At 43.0% G+C, this 20,401-nt stretch overlaps 1 protein-coding gene across 1 annotated transcript in view; it reads left to right on the top strand.

Annotated features, from left to right (window-relative positions):
- CACNB4 (calcium voltage-gated channel auxiliary subunit beta 4) overlaps positions 1-20,401 on the top strand; it is a 145,053-nt gene that overhangs the window by 87,419 nt on the left and 37,233 nt on the right. Inside the window, exons 3-9 of the mRNA XM_040229074.1 lie at positions 1,190-1,309; positions 3,757-3,879; positions 8,297-8,427; positions 10,635-10,711; positions 12,225-12,244; positions 12,470-12,550; positions 13,856-13,914. Coding sequence (XP_040085008.1) covers positions 1,190-1,309; positions 3,757-3,879; positions 8,297-8,427; positions 10,635-10,711; positions 12,225-12,244; positions 12,470-12,550; positions 13,856-13,914 — 611 coding nt within the window. The remainder of the gene's footprint in view (positions 1-1,189; positions 1,310-3,756; positions 3,880-8,296; positions 8,428-10,634; positions 10,712-12,224; positions 12,245-12,469; positions 12,551-13,855; positions 13,915-20,401) is intronic.

Raw genomic sequence — 20,401 nt, 5'->3', positions numbered from 1 at the left:
CCCCCAATTCCTTGACCATATGAATCAGGCTGGATTTCATCATTGTTCAAACAGCCCTTCTAGGCATGGGCTTCAGTTGAGGACATCCTTATTCAATAGTGTTGATGTTGGAACTGGAAAGTCTTTAAAACAGGTTTATGCTTTATTGTGTTGAAATCTTAGACAAATCCAGTTCAGTTCAGTCGTGTCCGACTCTGCGACCCCATGAATCGCAGCACGCCAGGCCTCCCTGTCCATCACCATCTCCTGGAGTTCACTCAAACTCACATCCATCGAGTTGGTGATGCCATCCAGCCATCTCATCCTTTGTCGTCCCCTTTTCCTCCTGCCCTCAATCCCTCCCAGCGTCAGAGTCTTTTCCAGTGAGTCAACTCTTCGCATGAGGTGGCCAAAGTACTGGAGTTTCAGCTTTAGCATCATTCCTTCCAAAGAAAACCCAGGGCTGATCTCCTTCAGAATGGACTGCTTGGATCTCCTTGCAGTCCAAGGGACTCTCAGGAGTCTTCTCCAACACCACAGTTTAAAAGCATCAATTCTTCGTCACTCAGCTTTCTTCACAGTCCAACTCTCACATCCATACATGACTACTGGAAAAACCATAGCCTTGACTAGACGGACCTTTGCTGGCAAAGTAATGTCTCTGCTTTTCAATATGCTATCTCGGTTGGTCATAACTTTTCTTCCAAGGAGTAAGCGTCTTTTAATTTCATGGCTGCAGTCACCATCCACAGTGATTTTGGAGCCCCCCAAAAATAAAGTCTGATCGTCTGTAATCTAAGATATGGGCAGGATTTAGCTCTTGAAATAAATAGGCTGAGTCTCTTTTTCCTTCAAATCTATATGTAAAAGAGAGAATGGAATGAAACTTCAGTTCCACAAGTCATATGGGCTTAATATAAAGATAGTACAGAACCAGAAGAATTGGGGCTGGATATCATATAATTTTCATTGCTGTTTACTTTCTAGCACTTAATCCAGTCAAAATATTTCCCTTTACAACATTGCTACCTTCCGAATTACTCAGATGCTTAACTGTATTCTGCATCTACATTTATGCAAAAAGGCACAGAGCGTATGCATCAGATTCTGTGCAAATGAGAAGAACTCATTCCAGGAGGCCCTTATGGAATTGATGATGTAAGATGCCCTGCATCACCTCATTCAGGCTACTCTCATTTTTCCTTTCCAGGGTTCAGCGGACTCCTACACGAGCAGGCCGTCTGACTCCGATGTCTCTTTGGAAGAGGATCGGGAAGCGATTCGGCAGGAGAGGGAGCAGCAGGCGGCCATCCAGCTTGAGAGAGCAAAGGTGACGTTCTTGCCCCTCTTGGGTTCCAAAGTGGCATGTTGCTCAGCAGGTATCAGCTGCTCTTCCCCTGCCTTAGATTTCTCTGGAATAATCGTTTTATGATCGTCCTGATTAGGCATCAGATTGCTAGTCCCTCATGTGTTTACCCCTGGTAGTAACATTCTCAGGGAGTGGTAGCCTGAGACCTGGACCCTTTCAGTTTCCTTTTGCATTTGGTTGGGTGGTGAAAACTCTTGGTCATCTTCAGTTTTCGTGACTGTGGACCATACCCAGCTTGCCCCTCCGGATGTTGGTAGAGAGCCTCTCAAGGGACCAGCTTGCCTGCCCCGTTCTCCATGACAGTAGCCTTCATTACTGGCCTCAGGTGCACAGCTGGTCTATGCACTGTTGATGTCTCTATCCTTCCCTCCTGGTTTCAGTCTCCCACCTCAAGTTCCTTCCCTGTTCAGAACTTTGAACAACGATTAGCATTTCAGCAAAATCGAGCAATAAAAAGCTTTGCTGAAAGAGACCTTCAGATATTCCACAGGAAGAAGACCCCATGCTGCTGCTGCTGCCAAGTAGCTTCAGTCGTGTCCGACTCTGTGCGACCCCATAGACGGCAGCCCACCAGGCTCCCCTGTCCCTGGGATTCTCCAGCCAAGAACACTGGAGTGGGTTGCCATTTCCTTCTCCAATGCATGAAAGTGAAAAGTGAAAGGGAAGTCGCTCAGTCATGTCTGACTCAGCGACCCCATGGACTGCAGCCTACCAGGCTCCTCCATCCATGGGATTTTCCAGGCAAGAGTACTGGAGTGGGGTGCCATTGCCTTCTCCAGAAGACCCCATAGGAGGCAACAAAGAACAAATTGAATTTTTGAATGTTAGAACGAGTCACTAGAGATCTCCCATGCTATGTCTTTCAGTCTTTTTTTTTTTAAGCACAGCCCCTTATTTTGAAATGAAATTTTATTCACAGTAACGGACAAAACAGATTCCTAGTCAGCGTCTCCTCTTTGCCCTTCATGATAGACTCCTAAGGCATATTGGTCCAGTCTTTCCAAGTTTTAGGAGGAAAAAAAAAGGAAGCTCAAATAAAGTGAATTCCTTCCCTTTTCTATTTTGACAGTAAAATATTTAAGAGAGTGGGAAGAGGAGTATGAGGCAGGCTCAGGAAGTGTCTTCCTTTGCTTTGACACCTGTGATATCTGTGCCAGGTGGTGGAAGGGGGTTGGACGCAGTGAGGTGTCAGTGGGACCCAAATCCAGGTCCTGCGTTGACCCTCTTGCTCCCCAGGTGTGTTCCCAGCTTGAAGAAATGAGCCCATAGCAGAGCAGCCTGCTAATGGTACAGAATTCGCCTGCCAGTGCAGGAGACCCAAGCTTGATCTTTGGAGCTTGAAACTGCAATCCACTCCGGTATTCTTGCCTGGAGAATTCCATGGACAGAGGAGCCTGGTGGGCTGCAGTCCATGGGGTCACGACACGACTAAGAGACTAAGCACCTCTAGAATAGAGCAGCCCAGGACTGCAGGAACCTGGTGTGTTCTCTTGTGGCTCATTTCTATTTTAGTTTTCTCTCAGGGTCTGTTCTGTGGCTGCTGTGGTCACCCAAATGTCAGCAGTAGTGCTGTCTGCTGAAGCTGGAAGTTGGCTGAGCCTCTGCCAAGCTGCAGCTGCCCAGGAGCACTTTGCTGCAGGGGAATTTGTCTAAAAAGAGTTTCAGAAGCAGTTTTGTTAGCTAGGGAGAAGGTGATGTGATGTGTAAATGGCTCCGCCCTCCCTGTCTGCCCTGGCCTGGCTGGCCTTTTTTTCCCTGCCAGGACAAGATATTCTATTGAGTGGGATCCTGCAGGTTTTCAGATCTGAGGCTATTTCAACAATATTTATTTTACCCCTCCACCTCTTTTTCCTTTAAGACCCAGCATACATTTCCTATACCCCAAGATGTGGGTATCTGTTATCATTTAAAATAATAAACACGAGAATTTCTTGGTGGTTCAGGAATTAGGACTCCATCCTCTCACTGCTGAGGGCCCAGGTTCAATCCCTGGTTGGGGAGCTGGAATCCCTCAGGCCTCATGGTGCAGCCAAAGAGAGGTAAAAAGAGTGAAAGGACACTCATATCTCAGAAAATAAAATAACAAACTTAAGTTTTATGACTAAAGGACAAAGCAGACTGCTCCTTCTGCCTTCCCTCCCCAAGATCCTGGGGCACAATTCTTTGGAATGTTGGAAAGTATGACGGGAGGGGGAACATGGTTGGGTGAGTAGAACGGAATCCTTTTCAGAGTCCTTTCTGCAGATTTCTTAGTGCTGCCTAGAAATGCGAAACCCAACTGAGATCCCTCTTTGGAAAGTGACTTCTCTTACTGCCTGGTGCTCTCCGTGATCTGATTCTACATTTCAGTGAGAAAAACCCTCCTCGTCTTCCTCCCTTCATCCTTCATTCTATGGTTCTGTTCCCAGTCTAAACCCGTAGCATTTGCTGTGAAGACGAATGTGAGCTACTGTGGTGCCTTGGACGAGGATGTGCCTGTTCCAAGCACAGCCATCTCCTTTGACGCGAAGGACTTTCTACACATAAAAGAGGTAAATGTAGGATGCATTCCTTAACCTGCCACACAATCAAGGCCAGGAATCAGCTCTGAGTCAAACTAAATGGAGAGGAGCCCTGAGGAGCTACCAGTGTTTTGCCTCATTTAATTGGAAAGGCTTCCAAATCCATCCCTTCTCACCGAGATTTAGAAGACTGAGGTTGTTGCTTGCATTATCACATATTTAAAATAAAACTAGCTGTTGGAGAGACAGTGGAATGGAGTGGGAGAAGTCTGGAATCAGGGAGACCGTTAGAGCTGTTCTAGATGAGGGATAATGGGATTGAGCCATCCTGGTGCTACTGAGATGGAGAAAACGATCTTTCTCCACATTTGAAGTATATTGTGGGAATTCAATGAAGAGTGCTGGTGATGAACCTTGTGTAGAAGCTAAAATTGAGGGAGACATCAGAGATGATCAAGGAAATCAAGGTTTATGAGTTGAGCAGCTAGGTTGGATATGACTAGGGTGGGGTGAGGACAGATGGGAAGGGAATATGGGGAGTGGGCGTCTCAAAGGAGATAGGAAGCAGGAAGTTAGATGTGAGAATCTGGAGCTCAAAGGAAGGGGTTGGGCCAAAGATACACATTTGGATCGTTAGTTTATCCAGGTGGCATGTAAAGCTGTGGTAATGAATGAAGTCATCTAAAGACAGAGGAAAAGGAGGAGAGAAGGCAGCCCTGGATCAAATCCAAAGGAATTCCATCCTGCAAAGGTGGGGTGCATGAAAAGACTCAGCAAATAAGGAAGCTGAAAAGGAGAAGCCTGAGATATGGGAGGAGAGCTAGGACAGAGCAGTTCATGGACATCAACAGAGAAGAGTGTGTTCAAAAGGAGGAAATAACCAGTTGCAGCCAGTGTTGCGACATGTCACCTAAAGTGAGGAGAAAGGAATGGATGTTGGGTTGGCAGCACGGTGGTCAGCAGCGTGTAGGTCACTGGGACCATTGTCTGGAGTTTGGGAGATGAAAGCTGGATGCAGTGTGATGAGGAGAGAAGGGGAGTTAGGAAGTCTATTTAGCAAGCACAGACCATGCTGCCAAGGGAATTGACACTGACCAGGCAGCAGACTGAAGAGGGTATGAAGTCAAAAGAGGTTTTCTTTCAGGATGGGAGCTACCAGAATATATGTCCATGCCTGTTAACAGAGAGAAAAAGAGAGAGATTGATGGGAAAGGTGGGAAGGTTTTGGTAGTCAGGAAGCCTGGGATCCAGACCCCAAGTGATGGGGCAGACCTTTGATAGAAAGGGGAACACTTACTCATTATAACAGATTAGGGTAAAAGATGAGTTTAGGTACTCACAGCTTTAGTTATGAGAAACTGAGGAAGCATCGAGTTGACCTCTTCTGCTTTCTCGATCATGTATGACATGGGGATATTCATATGTGCCCGAAAGACAAGGACTCTTAACCCAAAACATGTGCCCTAGCACCTGAATGGTTAGGTTGACTTTGTGTCATCATTCTCATCAAAAACGACCAAACCATTTTCATTAGTTTCTCATTTCCATTGTTTCCAAGGAGAAGCAGCACTTGAAACTGTAAAAGAAGTCCTAAGATATTCCATGCATACTACTCACACCTGCATCCCCACCTTGGTGCATTTTATTGTTTTCCTCCATTCCATCAGTCATCTCCATTTGTCCTGTTGGTTGCTTTTTTGATCTATATGCTCCTCGAGCAGTGACTTTCCCTTGCCTGGCAGTTTGATGTATGATGTTGAACTGGTAATCCTATATGGATTAGAGCCACTTGTTTGCAGATTTTGAGATCTCAGATAAGGAAACATCTTAGGAAGAGAACGTGCTCATCATTTTCAGGAAAGGAAAATGAGAAGAATTGGAATAGCACTAACGTGACTTTGCCAGGAAGCTGGCATGTACTCCCAGAATGTCAACACAAGTGAACATATTTCTATAATCGAGTTGTAGCCTTTCCTCTCATCCATAGCCTCGAAGGCCATTTGGTATGCTCTATTTTCAGTACTTTCTCAGTAATGAAAAGCTTAAAAGTAGAGAAAAGCTACAGCTGTCCTTATCACATACACCAAATGACAGTAATTTAAGCCCTTGAACGTACAATGTAACTTTGCTCTAAGTGGCTCAAAGAACTTTCATTAACATTGAGTCAGATTTTCACTGTGCTTTAGCTGTTTCCTAGAAGAAAGTAAAACATCTTGGGAAGTTATATCAACTATTTCAGGAACCCCTTTAAGATCATTTGGGTAGCAGTAAGTTAGTGTTCCAGTGGGCTAATTTGATTTCAGGAGGTAACTTAAGCTGTGGGAAACTATGACTCACTGTCTGTTTTGTCCCCACCACAGTAAAATTTAAAAACTCCAAATCCATGCACCAAACATTCTAAAGTGGTCCCATTGCATTTTGTTAATTCCAAAATAAATAGACCTGTTATTTCAGGAGTGTTATCCTGAAATGAAAGCTGGAAAGATGGGAGAAATTGAGACCTAGACTGTTCAAGATTTTATATTAGGTTGACTCACATTTCTTCAGTGCAGGCTCAGACTGCTTGCCATGTGTGCTTTTTGTAGGAGCTGTATGCGAAACAAAGGCCAAATCTCTAACTCATATCTTTTTGCTTTTGAGTATAAAACTGTTACTCAGAATTACTCAGAGTCACCCGGAATTTTGTGCTTTGATGATTCAGTGGAAATATCCACTTCTCCTTCCCAGCGTGTCAATGTCATATACATATAAATTCTACTGTCCTGTGAGCTAAGCAAAATATACCATATAGAGTTATGCTTTGAGAAAAATAAGATGCTTCCTGGATCAAAGGGAGAGAGTTACCTTGTCCGACACTAATAAAGACAATAAAGGAAGTTTTTGGAGGTATCTCTGGAGGATGTAAACAGTAGGAGTAATGTCTGTTTTCTGGAAATCACCTAGCTGAAACCTTCCCTTGAGGCAGGTAGCTTGGATTAAACATTCCTTCTGCCCTAAGATTTGTCAGCTACAGACTAGTGCTTGCCATGGGTACTTTACTGACTGAGCCACCAGGGGGGCCCCAAAGAGTCGGACACGACTTAGCGACTAAACAGCAACAGCAACCCGGGCCCTTGCCGTCTGCCTCTGTAAGGATTAAATCAGTGCTGCTGCAGCTGCTGAGTTTCAACACCCTCTGAAAGTGGAGAGCAGAAATGAGGCACTCTGTGCTCTGGGAAAAACTGGCATAACTGGTCTTCAGAGAGTTAAGTATTTTTCAGGAGCCAATTTTATGAACCCAATTCTTATGTCTCCTCATATTTAGAAAAACACTAAATTCCTTCTGAATGATGACTGCTCCTTATGACTAGCAGAAAGCTTCTGTTTGTGCTTGATTGAATGTACGCTTTCTGACCTTCCTCCACTGCCTCTTGGAGCAGTTTCTCAGAACAATCTGAAATGCTGTCTCTTGGGCTATAGTCCTCATTTTGCCCCAAATAAAACTTAACTTGCAGCTGTCATATTGTGCATTTTTTTTAAAGTCAGCAAATTCAGCAAATTTATCATTACAAATGCAGTTTTGCTGGCCCATCAAATAGGACCATGTTACCCCATATTGACTGAAGCCTTTGTGTGGGGTTTGTTTCCCAAGGTTACATGTCTTGGAACTTTATTTAAATCGAAATTCCTTCATTCCTATTGGATTTCAGGTCACTTGGAGATTACTTCAAAAATTCCACTTATGTAAAATATGCTTAGTCTTTGTGAGAGTAGGCTTATTTTTCTTCAGGTAATAAGATGGACCTTGATTTGCAAATCTGTATTTGGAAGATTATATTGTTTTTCCCCAGAGAGAGTAAAATACAGATACTACGATGGAATTTTTACCTCAAAGCTTTTGATAAATAACAGACTGTTCAGTGTATTTCATCTTAGACTTGTCTCTCTTGTCTTCCAGAGTTCTAATTACAGTGGTGCATATTTATCCTTACAAAATCTATTCCCGAAGATGTGGCAAGGGCTTCTTGATAAGGACCAAAGGAATCCGAACGTTAAAACCTGCCTTTAGCCCAGGGATTAGCAAACGGTGTCCCAGGGGCTGAAAGCAGCCTTCTGTCTTTCAGAAGGAAAAGGTTTACTGAAGAACAGCCATGCTTACGTGTTTATATATTGTCTGTGGCTGCTTGCACACCACAACAGAAGATTATAGTGGTTGCATCAGAGACCATATGGCCTGCAGACCCTGAAGTATTAATTATCTTGGCTTTTGGACTAGAAAGTTTGCTTTATTCTTTGGAGACCCCCCCCAGATATATATAATATGGTATAATATACTATAAATAGTGTTTGTGTATATAATATGGTACAGTATAATATTATATAACATAGTGTTTCAATCTTTTGGCCCCCTGAAATGAATAAATGGGAAGATAAGTGAATTGATAGCATCTTTGTTTCTGTGTTCCAGAAATATAACAATGATTGGTGGATAGGAAGGCTGGTGAAAGAAGGCTGTGAGATTGGCTTCATCCCAAGTCCGCTGAGACTGGAGAACATACGGATTCAGCAGGAACAGAAAAGAGGCCGTTTTCACGGAGGGTGAGGCTCCTTCTTTTCTCCACATTTTGTTTGCAGGGAGCAGGGAAATTAGGTGATGTTTTCAAGTTTCCTTATTAAGTTAAACACGTATGCTTTTGAAGTAAAAGCTATTTTTCTACGTGCAAGGCATTTCTGAAATTGACACAAGGAGGTTTCAACTAGTTCATGCCCCCTGTTGTGTACTGAATGAAGCCGGACGCTCCTGAAATCAACATGAATTCCACAGTGGAGACTGTTTTCTGTGACCCCAACACACCCTGTTGGGAACCTGAGCTTCCCTCTGTGAGAGTCGTGTAGAGCATCCTTTTACAGTACCGTAAGTGGGGGCCTGGCCTGACCTAGCATCGTAGCTCTTCTTGGTTATCTTTCAGAGAAGCTCTTTCAAGTGAGCACAGAATACTGTGGTACATGCAATACCATCCAAGGACTAGTAGCAACTTCTCCAGGGTTTTCTGTAGCCACTGGTTGGTAATAAAGGGAAGACTCTGTCCAGCTTCAGATGAATTAGCCTCTAGTGAACAATGAAGTATCCATAAAGATCAGAGTGCAGGTGTTTAAAGGTCCCAGGGATACAAGCAAAGCCTGAGAGGACAAATCAGCATCATATTCAGTTCAGTTCAGTCGCTCAGTCGTGTCCGACTCTTTGCAACCCCATGAATCGCAGCACGCCAGGCCTCCCTGTCCATCACCAACTCCCGGAGTTCACTCAGACTCACGTCCATCGAGTCCGTGATGCCATCCAGCCATCTCATCCTCGGTCGTCCCCTTCTCCTCCTGCCCCCAATCCCTCCCAGCATCAAAGGCTTTTCCAATGAGTCAACTCTTCGCATGAGGTGGCCAAAGTACTGGAGTTTCAGCTTTAGCATCATTCCTTCCAAAGAAATCCCAGGGCTGATCTCCTTCAGAATGGACTGGTTGGATCTCCTTGCAGTCCAGGGGACTCTCAAGAGTCTTCTCCAACACCACAGTTCAAAAGCAGCAATTCTTCGCCACTCAGCCTTCTTCACAGTCCAACTCTCACATCCATACATGACCACAGGAAAAACCATAGCCTTGACTAGACAGACCTTAGTCAGCCAAGTAATGTCTCTGCTTTTGAATATACTATCTAGATTGCTCATAACTTTTCTTCCAAGGAGTAAGCGTCTTACATATTAAGCCTGCATATATTGTGAGCCTACACTGAAGCACGGATTTGATATGTTTTACTGTTTTTTGAAAGTCCTAAAATAGAATTAGTTCTTTCTCTTAACCCTCAACCTCTTTTTTCTTTAGACCCTTTTCTGTTTCAAAAACGCCTCTGTTCTTCAGGAGGCCTTTTGCCTTTGTCATAATGGGAAGTTCTTAAACAGTGATTGGAGATCACTACAGTGTGAGCCCCACTTTTAATTATCAACCTTTGTTAGGATATAACATGCCTGTAATATTATAAATGATAACATGCCTGTAATATTATTAATGATTCATCCCTCTTATTACTTCTTCTCTAGACTTTTTGTCTCTCTTGCTGCTCCATGTGAAAACCTATGTTCCTTTGCAACTGCTCTTTTTTCTTACCGGATCCTTTCCTTCACTTTTCTACTGGATCACTCCTTCATCTGCTTCAGATCTGTGTTAAATCTCATCTTTTCAATGATTCAGCTCCTGCCACCATATCTAAAGTTGAATCCATTTCTCTCCCCTTGCTTATCTCTCTCCCATCTCAGTTTTCTTTGTTGCACTTACTACTATCAAACATACTACATTTTATCTGACTGATACTGATACCACTAGAATTTGTCTGTATAAGGGGAAGAATTTTGTTTTCCCCTCACTGTTGTATCCTTAGTTCCCATAACAGTGGATACTCTTCTGCTCATTCTGAGCTGTGTTTGACATACAACCAGTGCATTGGTGGTCAGTGTTGGTTAAGCAAACGGTTCACAAGAACACTCCTCTTAGTGATTCATTGGCCTCATTTCTGCATTAAATAATTAGGAAAGAGACTTTCACAAAGTATTTCCAGATCTTAGTTAGTTTCCCACTTTCTCTGAGAAAGGAGGTCAAAGAAAACATTTGGGCAGATCCTTGAAGCTCTACTCTAAGAGCAGGACTTGGTGTGTTTTGAATTATTTAGTAGGATTAAGGCCAAAGAAAGCTTTGTACTCTCAAGTTCTATTTTCAAGGAATTTGGGGAATGAGTCCTAAGTTCCTTTTCTGTATCTTAGGAAATCCAGTGGAAATTCTTCTTCAAGTCTGGGAGAAATGGTATCAGGGACATTTCGAGCAACTCCCACATCAACAGGTGAGGGTTTTAGTTAGACTTTTTTTTTTTTTTAATGGAATGTAGTTTTTTCTTAATCTTTGAAAATACATGCAAATTTTTTTTTTACTAATTTGGAAGCAATTTAAAGATTTTTCTACTTAATATTTCATTGCTTATTTGCTTTTCTCTAGTAATTTAATTTGAATTAAAGGGTACTTGTGTTACTAGAAATTCAGATCATTGTAACAATGACAGAGATTACATGTTTTGATATGGCTCATGATTTTGTACAATCTTATTTGCCCTCTATTGTATAAATCATTCAGAAGCAAGTTCACTATTCCACCCAAGAACCCAGCACACTTTAAGATGGTGAGGGTCAATTATATGAGTTTTAAAAGCATTCTAAAGAAAATAATGAGTTCCAGTCTTCATGTAAAACTTCAAGGTGTGTTGGTACAACCTGAGCTGTGGAGGTGGGGAGGGCTGAAGCAGAGAATGAGGTTTGGCCCAAATGGGCTCATTTCTGTTTGAAAAGCAGACAACTGTGCCCTGAATTTAATGGTAATGAAGGGACAGTGATGGCCCAATCAGGAGCTGTACATTTAGAAATTGTGGAGGTATTCAAACAAGAATTTTTCTTCCACCACATTCCCTGGCTCTACAGGCTCATTTCGTTCTGCTCCAGAATGGATGCTGCCTTAATGTATCTGGGATTATCATTTCAGAATGACAGATCCAGTGTCTATCCTGGCATACCATAACTGCAAGAAACTGGGTTGGTTCCAGAGCAGATCTGAATATCGGAGTCCTTGTATGTGAAACCTGATCTCCAGGGCTCTGAACCAAAGTCTTGTTCTTTAGGTTGTCCGCAGATGGACAGGACTGCATGGGTGGCCACAAAGCCAGAGATATTGAATATATTTTGCCTCATCCCCATTTACTGAACATTTAAGTCATTGCAGCTGTTCACTATTACACACAAGAAATAACAGGGACAACTGATTATAACTTACTTGAAATTAAAAGCAGTGCACTAGGAAAAATATGTCAGTATTCTGGAAAGTGAACAGAAAGCCTTAAGAACAAAAAGAACTGCAAATTCTTCTGCTAGTTTACCAAAATTACACATCCAAAAATAACTAGTGAGTGCAGTGATGGTCATTATTATACAAATTCTTGTTCTAAGTCTCTTTTTATCAAATTATATTTGTCCAAGTTGCTCTCAGCCACACCACATGCTGTGTCCAGCACGGGAACAACCCATGGCCTGTGGCTGGCCGAGCCAATGTTATGAAATCCACCCTCCCCACCCATTGTGAAATCAGGGTATGAGGTCATTTGTTCAGGGAGGAAATGGTCTGTTTTTGCATTTGTCTTCCCAGTTGGCCCAACCAGAATGAAATAGTAGAGTAATACTCTGAACAGTGGGTGATTGGGAAATGACGAAAATAAGAGGAACAAATTGGCATATTCTTCCATCTTTTAAAATCGTATGCTAACAATGACAGAGATTACATATTTTGATATGGCTCTCATTGTTGTCTTTTAGCAAAACAGAAGCAAAAAGTGGTAAGTCATGTTTCCTTTTTAAATCTCCTGTGAAGGTTTCTATCCGTAAATGCCTGCAATGCTCCATTTCAGTGACCCAAATGGCTGTAAAATGAGGGAGGCGTCCCCTTGGTGGGACCCATGGTTATCATTTCTCATTTGGCCGGAGGACTGTGAATGTTGCGGCTGTGGAGGAGGGCTGCTGACCCTCACGCCTTGTTACGTGTGTCCAATCGTCTCTTCCAGACGGAACACATCCCCCCCTACGACGTGGTGCCGTCCATGCGTCCGGTGGTGCTGGTGGGGCCGTCGCTGAAGGGTTATGAGGTACCGACGTCAGTCTGTTACCCATCAGTTCTTGATCAAGAACCTAGGAGACAGCCACTGGGAGCTTCCTCCTTGGGTTCTGCTTACACTCGGGCCCTCAGCTTGTGAAGACAGGAGGTGCTTTGTGGGATTCACGTGGCCCTTTGCTATTTCCTCCCTCTCTGGCCCTCTGCTCATCTTTCATGTATTACAGTGTTTAGAAATAGCTCCCTCAAAATAGTTATAATGGGAAGTTCTGGTCAAAGGTTTGCTCTGCTTTCAATTCAAAGGAAAGGATTTTATCTGTCTCAACGGTTCCTGTTGCTGTTAGAAAAAATAGCGAATGAATGCCACAAGGGAACATAAAAGCAATCTGCCAGCAAACCTCACCTCAGAGCACCAACCAGTCTCACTTTGCTGGGTGCTCAAGACGATGGCATAGTCCACCAAACATTTCTCTGCTTCTTTGTTTTAATGGACGTAAAAAAGGGAAAAAACTCCATTAAAAATATCATTGAACTCCTTCAGAGATGAACTAAGCAATGTAAGGAAGAAGCACGCAAACAGTTAGATGTACTGCATTTCAGATGTTGCCATTTTGACTTTATGCCAGCATGGATAAGAATAATTGGGTAGGACATTATCTGAAGGTGGGCCACCTCCGTGGCACCCTTCCCACTGAGTCAGCACAAATCTGGCACATAGTCGGCTTTCAGTGCACATTTGTTGAGTGAATTAATCAATCTCTTTGACGCAGGTTTAAGAATACCATCTCCTTCTCCTACTTCCCCTTTCACGCCCTCCTCTCCCCTCCCCCTCTCAATGGGGACTGTCCGAGGAAGAGCAGAGAGGGGTCTACAAAAGTCCAGCCCTGGATGTGGAGAATGTGTCCACCAACTTGCACAGACTAGCTGGCGGCCGGGCCTGGGGCTGGCCCACGGAGCTCTAGTTGCTCCTCACTGCAGGCAGGCACCACTCAGGTATGGCACGGACAGGCCGTACCTGTGCACAGAGCCAGCTTATCCTGGTCTCCTGGTGGCCCTTCTATCCCCTAAAAAAGAGATGAGGGTCTGTCTTGGGTCTAGTGAACACCGCTGGTTCACCCCTCAGCACCCTGGAGGAGAACCATTGGGGGAAACTGAGTAAGTGCAAGTAGGTTAAGTGTGAAAAACTCTGTTCGTGGTTGTTTGCCCTGTCCTACCCCCAGCAGACAAATAGCTGTGATAAGGTCTTTAGTTGGAACGCCCTTCTTTGCAGCTCTCTCACTTTTGATTTCTCTCTCTCTGCTGTTGTTTGCCTCATTCTTTTTTTCTCACCTCTGCAAAGGTCACAGACATGATGCAGAAAGCCCTCTTTGATTTCCTGAAGCACAGGTTTGATGGGAGGTGAGACATACAGATGCTTTTGCATTTTTATTTTCCTTTAACCACCATGAGTGATAAATTGATTTGTAGGTCTATGTTTCCTGTGATTGCAGATGTTCTCTAATTAAAATAACTCAATGTTCAAGGAAGAACACAATGAAAGTGCTCTGAAAATATGAAGTTAGGATGTATAGCATTGAATCTCTTAAAGGACCTTGATAACGAAAATAATTCATTTGTTTTATTTAAATGTATGTGTTAGTCTTTATTTTCTCACTTGTAATTGAGTTCATACCAAACATGTATATGAGAAAATAATGAAAGATATAGAATGTTTCTGACAGTATGGAGCGTCGCTGGTCAAGTTGGGTAGAGTCATTTGGGAACTGTGTGCATGCATGCATATTTGCATATATATCATACGACGATATAAAGTACTAAATTTCCTTAAAAGAAGAGTGCAAGAAATGTTTCCATCGTGGTGGTGGCTTAGTTGCTAAGTTGTGTTCTACTCTTGCAACCCCATGGACTGCAGCCCACCAGGCTCCTCTGTCCATGGTATTTTCCAGGCAAGAATACTGGAGTGGGTTACCGTTTCCTTCTCCAGGGCATCTTCCTGACCCACGGATCATATTGTAGGCAGTCTTCTGCACTGCAGGCAGATTCTTTACTGACTGAGGCACCAAGGAAGCCTGTTTTCATCATAAGCCTCCCAAAATGACTATATTTTCGGGAATAGTATTTCTTTGAATATTCAGTTCTGGGTTTGTTTTACTAGAAATTACCTTGCTATTTTATTGGTTTCTTTTCTGTGTATCCTATTCCACTATGACCCATATCAACAAGGCACAGTCTTTAACCACTGGGAAATTTTATCATTTCAGTTTTGTGAAAAATATCTGGAAGGAGCTTCTGTATTTTGCAGAGAAACGTTAAAAAGTCCACACCGACTCAATACTAAGACCTAAGCTCTTTCACAACGCAGAATGTATTCCATGTAAAAATAACCACATGAAATCAATACCTGAAGATTTATTAGAAATGAAGAAAACTTAGTACTGATGGATAAGTATGGATAAATGCATCCAGCTTACTAAATTTTTAAGTATTTAAAGATTTTTTTTAATTTCCACATAGGTTTTTAAAAATATGATATTTTAAGAAAAAAGCAAATATGATAATACTTTAAGTACAAATTGTATATATTTGTTTAAAAGAAAAACATTCTGGATAACTGTGTTTAAAGTATTTGCTAGTTTCTGAGACTATATATAATAGAAAGAAAATAAGCTGGGATTTTAGTTCCAATAATTGATGTTTTAGTTCAAGAAAGCAGAAAACTTCAGTGCCATTATGTGAATTGCTAAGTACCTCAGTACAGACTTCAGTTTCAGTTCTGTTGCTCACTTGGGTCTGACTCTTTATGACCCCATGGACTGGACTGCAGCATGCCAGGCTTCCCTGTCTATTACCAACTCCCAGAGCTTGCTCAAACTCATGTCCATTGAGTTGGTGAAGCCATCCAACCATCTCATCCTCTGTCATCCCCTTCATCTCCTACCTTCAATCTTTCCTAGCATCAAGATCTTTTCCAATGAGTCAGTTTTTTGCATTAGGTGGCCAAAGTATTGGAGCTTCATCTTCAGCATCAGTCCTTCCAGTGAATATTCAGGACTGATTTCCTTTAGAATTGACTGGCTGGATCTCCTTGCAGTCCAAGGGACTCTCAAGAGTCTTCTCCAACACCACAGTTCAAAGCATTAGTTCTTCGGTGCTCAGCCTTCTTTATGGTTGGACTCTGACAGTCATTCATGACTACTGGAAAAACCATAGCTTTGACTAGACAGACCTTTGCTGGCAAAATAATGTCTCTGCTTCTTAATGTGCTGTATAGGTTGGTCATAGCTTTTCTTCCAAGGAGCAAGTGTCTTTTAATTCCATGCTTCAGTCAACATCTGTAGTGATTTTGGAGCTCAAGAAAATAAAGCTTGTTAATGTTTCCACTATTTCCCCATCTATATGCCGTGAAATGATGGAACCAGATGCCATGATCTTAGTTTTCTGAATGTTGAGTTTAAGCCAACTTTTTCACTCTCCTCTTTCACTTTCATCAAGAGGCTCTTTAGGTCCCCTTCACTTTCTGCCATAAGGATGGTGTCATTTGCCTATCTGAGGTTATTGATATTTCTCCCAGCAATCTTGATTCCAGCTTGTGCTTCATCCAGCCCAGCATTTCTCATAATGTACTCTGCATATAAATTAAATAAGCAAGGTGACAATATACAACCTTGACATATTCATTTCCCAATTTGCAACCAGTCCATTGTTCCATGTCTGGTCCTAACTGTTGCTTCTTGACCTGCATACAGATTTCTCAGGAGACAGATTTCTCAGGTCACGTGCTCTGGTATTCCCATCTCTTTCCAAATTTTCCACAGTTTATTTGTGATCCACACAGTCAAAGACTTTGGTGTAGTCAGTAAAGCAGACGTAGATGTTTTTCTGGAACTCTCTTGCTTTTTCAATGATCCAACGGATGTTGTCAATTTGATCTCTGGTTCCTCTGCCTTTTCTAAATCCAGCTTCAAACTCTGGAAGTTCTTGGTTCACATACTGTTGAAGCCTCACTTGGAGAATTTTGAGAATTACTTTGCTAGTGTGTGAGATGAGTGCAATTGTGTGGTAGTTTGAACATTCTTTGGCATTGCCTTTCTTTGGGATTGGAATGAAAACTGACCTTTTCCAGTCCTGTGGCCACTGCTGAGTTTTCCAAATTTGCTGGCATCTTGAGTGCAGCACTTTCACAGCATCATCTTTTAGGATTTTTAATAGCTCAGCTGGAATCCCATCACCTCCACTAGCTTTGTTCGTAGTGATGCTTTCTAAGGCCCACTTGACGTCACATTCCAGGATGTCTGACTCTAGGTGAGTGATCACAGCTTCATGGTTATCTGGATCATGGAGATCTTTTTTGTATAGTTCTTTCTGTATTCTTGCCACCTCTTCTTAATATCTTCTGCTTCTGTTAGGTCCATACCATTTCTGTCCTTTATTGAGCCCATCTTTGCATGAAATGTTCCCTTGGTATCTCTGACTTTCTTGAAGAGATCTCTAGTCTTTCCTATCTATTGTTTTCCTCTATCTCTTTGCATTGATCACTGAGGAAGATTTTCTTATCTGTCTTTGCTATTCTTTGGAACTCTGAATTCAAATGGATATACTTTCCTTCTCTTTTTTGCCTTTTGCTTTTCTTCTTTTCTCAGCTCTGTAAGCCCTCCTCAGACAACCATTTTGCCTTTTTGCATTTCTTTTTCTTGGGGATGGTCTTGATCATCATCTCCTGTACAATGTCATGAACCTCCATCCATAGTTCTTCAGGCACTCTGTCTATCAGATCTAATCCCTTGAATCTATTTGTCACTTCCACTGTATAATCATAAGGGATTAGATTTAGAGGTCTAGTGGTTTTCCCTACTTTCTTCGATTTAAGCCTGAATTTCGCAATAAGGAGTTCATGATTTGAGCCACAGTCAGCTCCCAGTCTTATTTTTGCTGACTGTATAGAGCTTCACCATCTTTGGATGCAAAGAATATTATCAATTTGATTTCACTTTTGACCATCTGAGGATGTCCATGTGTAGAGTCATCTCTTGTGTTGTTGAAAACAAGATGGTGGAATAGAAGGACATGTGCTCATCTTCCGCAGTGAGAACTGCAAAATTTCAACTCACTGCTGAACAATCATTGACAGATTGTTATCTGTCTCACCAAAAAAACATCCCCCAAAAAAGAAACCCTACATCAAGGGCAAAGGAGAGGCCCCAACAAAATGGTAGGAGGGGTGAAATCACATTTAGAATAAAACCCCATACCTGCCAGAGATGCTCAGAGGGCTCAAACAAAGCTTTGTGTGCACTGGGACCCAGAGTCCCAGAAAGACTGAGCCAGACCTGCCTTTGAGTGTCTGAGTGTCTCCTATGGAGGCACGGGCCAGCAGTGGCCTGCCGCAGCAACAGGGGCTCTGTGTGTAGCTACCTGGGACATGCAGTGTGTGGCATAAGCCCTCTTGGAGGAGGTTGCCATTAGCCCCACCATAGAGCTGCTGAGCAAATGACCCACAAACTGCAGAACAATATACCAAAGAAATTCTCCTACTGTTAAGAAAGAAAGTTCTAGGACCCACAACAGATTTCCCAACCTGGGGATCCAGCAAAGAGACTGAGAACCCCCAGGGAATTTGACTTTGGGGGCTAGTGGGATTTGATTACAGAACTTCCACAAGAATGGGGAACAGACTCTTGGAGAGCACAAACAAAACCTTGTGTGCACCAGGATCCAGGAGAAAGGAGCTGTGTCCCCACAAGAGACTGAGCCAGACTTGGCTGTGAGTGTCCAGGAGCCTCCAGCAGAGGCATGGGTTGACAGTGGCCTGCTGCGGGGTCAGGGGCACCGAATACAACAGTGAGTGCATAAGTCCTTTTGAAGGAGGTTGCCAACAGCCCCACCCATCAACAGGAAAGTGGGCTAAAGATTTACTGAGCAGGGCCCTGACCATCAGAACAAGACCCAGTTTCCCCCACAGTCAGTCTCTCCCATCAGGAAGCTTCCATAAGCCTCTTATCCTTCTCCATCAGAGGGCAGACAGAATGAAAACCACAATCACAGAAAACTCACCACACTGATCACATGGACCACAGCCTTGTCTAACTCAATGAAACTATGAGCCATGCCCTGTAGGGCCACCCAAGATGGATGGGTCATGGTGGAGAGTTCTGACAAAATGTGGTCCACTGGAGAAGGGAATGGTAAACCACTTCAGTGTTCTTGCCTTGAGAACCCTATGAATAGTATGAAAAGGCAAAAAAATATGACACTGAAAGATGAACTCCCCAGGTTGGTAGGTGCCCAAAATGCTACTGGAAAAGAGTGGAGAAATAACTCCAGAAACAATGAAGAGATGGAGCCAAAGCAAAAACAATGCCCAGTTGTGGATATGACTGGTGATGAAAGTGAAGTCCAATGCTGTAAAGAAATGAACCTGGAATGTTAGGTCCATGAATCAAAGAAAATTGGAAGTGGTCAAACAGGAGATGGCAAAAGTGAACATCGACATTTTCAGTTCAGTTCAGTTCAGTCGCTCAGTCGTGTCCGACTCTTTGCAACCCCATGAATCGCAGCACGCCAGGCCTCCCTGTTCATCACCAACTCCCAGAGTTCACCCAGACTCACGTCCATCGAGTCAGTGATGCCATCCAGCCATCTCATCCTCTGTCGTCCCCTTCTCCTCCTGCCCCCAATCCCTCCCAGCATCAAAGGCTTTTCCAATGAGTCAACTCTTCGCATGAGGTGGCCAAAGTACTGGAGTTTCAGCTTTAGCATCATTCCTTCCAAAGAAATCCCAGGGCTGATCTCCTTCAGAATGGACTGGTTGGATCTCCTTGCAGTCCAAGGGACTCTCAAGAGTCTTCTCCAACACCACAGTTCAAAAGCATCAATTCTTCGGTGCTCAGCCTTCTTCTCAGTCCAACTCTCACATCCATACATGACCCCAGGAAAAACCATAGCCTTGACTAGACAGACCTTAGTCAGCAAAGTAATGTCTCTGCTTTTGAATATACTATCGACATTTTAGGAATCAGTGAACTAAAATGGACTGGAAAGGGCAAATTTAATTCAGCTGACCATTATATCTACTACTGTGGACAAGAATCCCTTAGAAGAAATGTAGTAGCCCTCATGGTCAACAGAAGAGTCTGAAATGCAGTACTTGTGTACCGTCTCAAAAATGACAGAGACCTCTGTTCGTTTCCAAGGCAAACCATTCAATATCACAATAATCCAAGTCTACGCTCCAAACACTAATGCCAAAGAAGCTGAAGTTGAATGGTTCTATGATGACCTACAAGACCTTCTAGAACGAACACCAAAAAAAGATGTGCTTTTCATCATAGGAGACTGGGATGCAAAAGTAGGAAGTCAAAAGATACCTGGAGTTAACAGGCAAATTTGCCCTTGGAGTACACAATGAAGCAGGGCAAAGGCTAACATGTTTTGCCAAAAGAATGCACTGGTCAGAGTACAGGCTAGATTACCTTGATAAATAGAGCCCAAAATGCATAATGAATCAAACTTGGTGGAAACTTATTGTTGCTCATTGTACAGTCTGAGGCGGGTGTTCCTCAGCTGGGAAGGTGGGTAGGATGGAGAAGGGAAGGATGGGAAAGAAAGTTTATCCTGTGCATCATTTGGGTCTGCTGGCCTGGGGCTGATCTCTACAATCAGCTGTAGGGAGAGGAGTGAACCAGCTTCTCTGGTTCACATCATTCTCACATTTCATTGGCTAGAACTTACACATGTGGCCGCACCTTCTTGCAAAGGAAGCTAGGAATGTGCCCAGGAGGAAGAGAAAATGGATTTTGTTGAACAAATAGTAGTCTGCCATATTTATCTAGTGGACACGAGGGCTTAATAAGAAAGCCATAGGTGTATCCTCTCTCTCTCTTTAAAC

The sequence above is a fragment of the Oryx dammah genome, unplaced genomic scaffold, assembly GCF_014754425.2.
Source record: "Oryx dammah isolate SB20612 unplaced genomic scaffold, SCBI_Odam_1.1 HiC_scaffold_27, whole genome shotgun sequence".
Lineage (NCBI taxonomy): Eukaryota > Metazoa > Chordata > Mammalia > Artiodactyla > Bovidae > Oryx > Oryx dammah.
The sequence above is the reverse complement of the archived record's forward strand: the minus strand, read 5'-3'. Positions and strand labels throughout refer to the sequence as shown.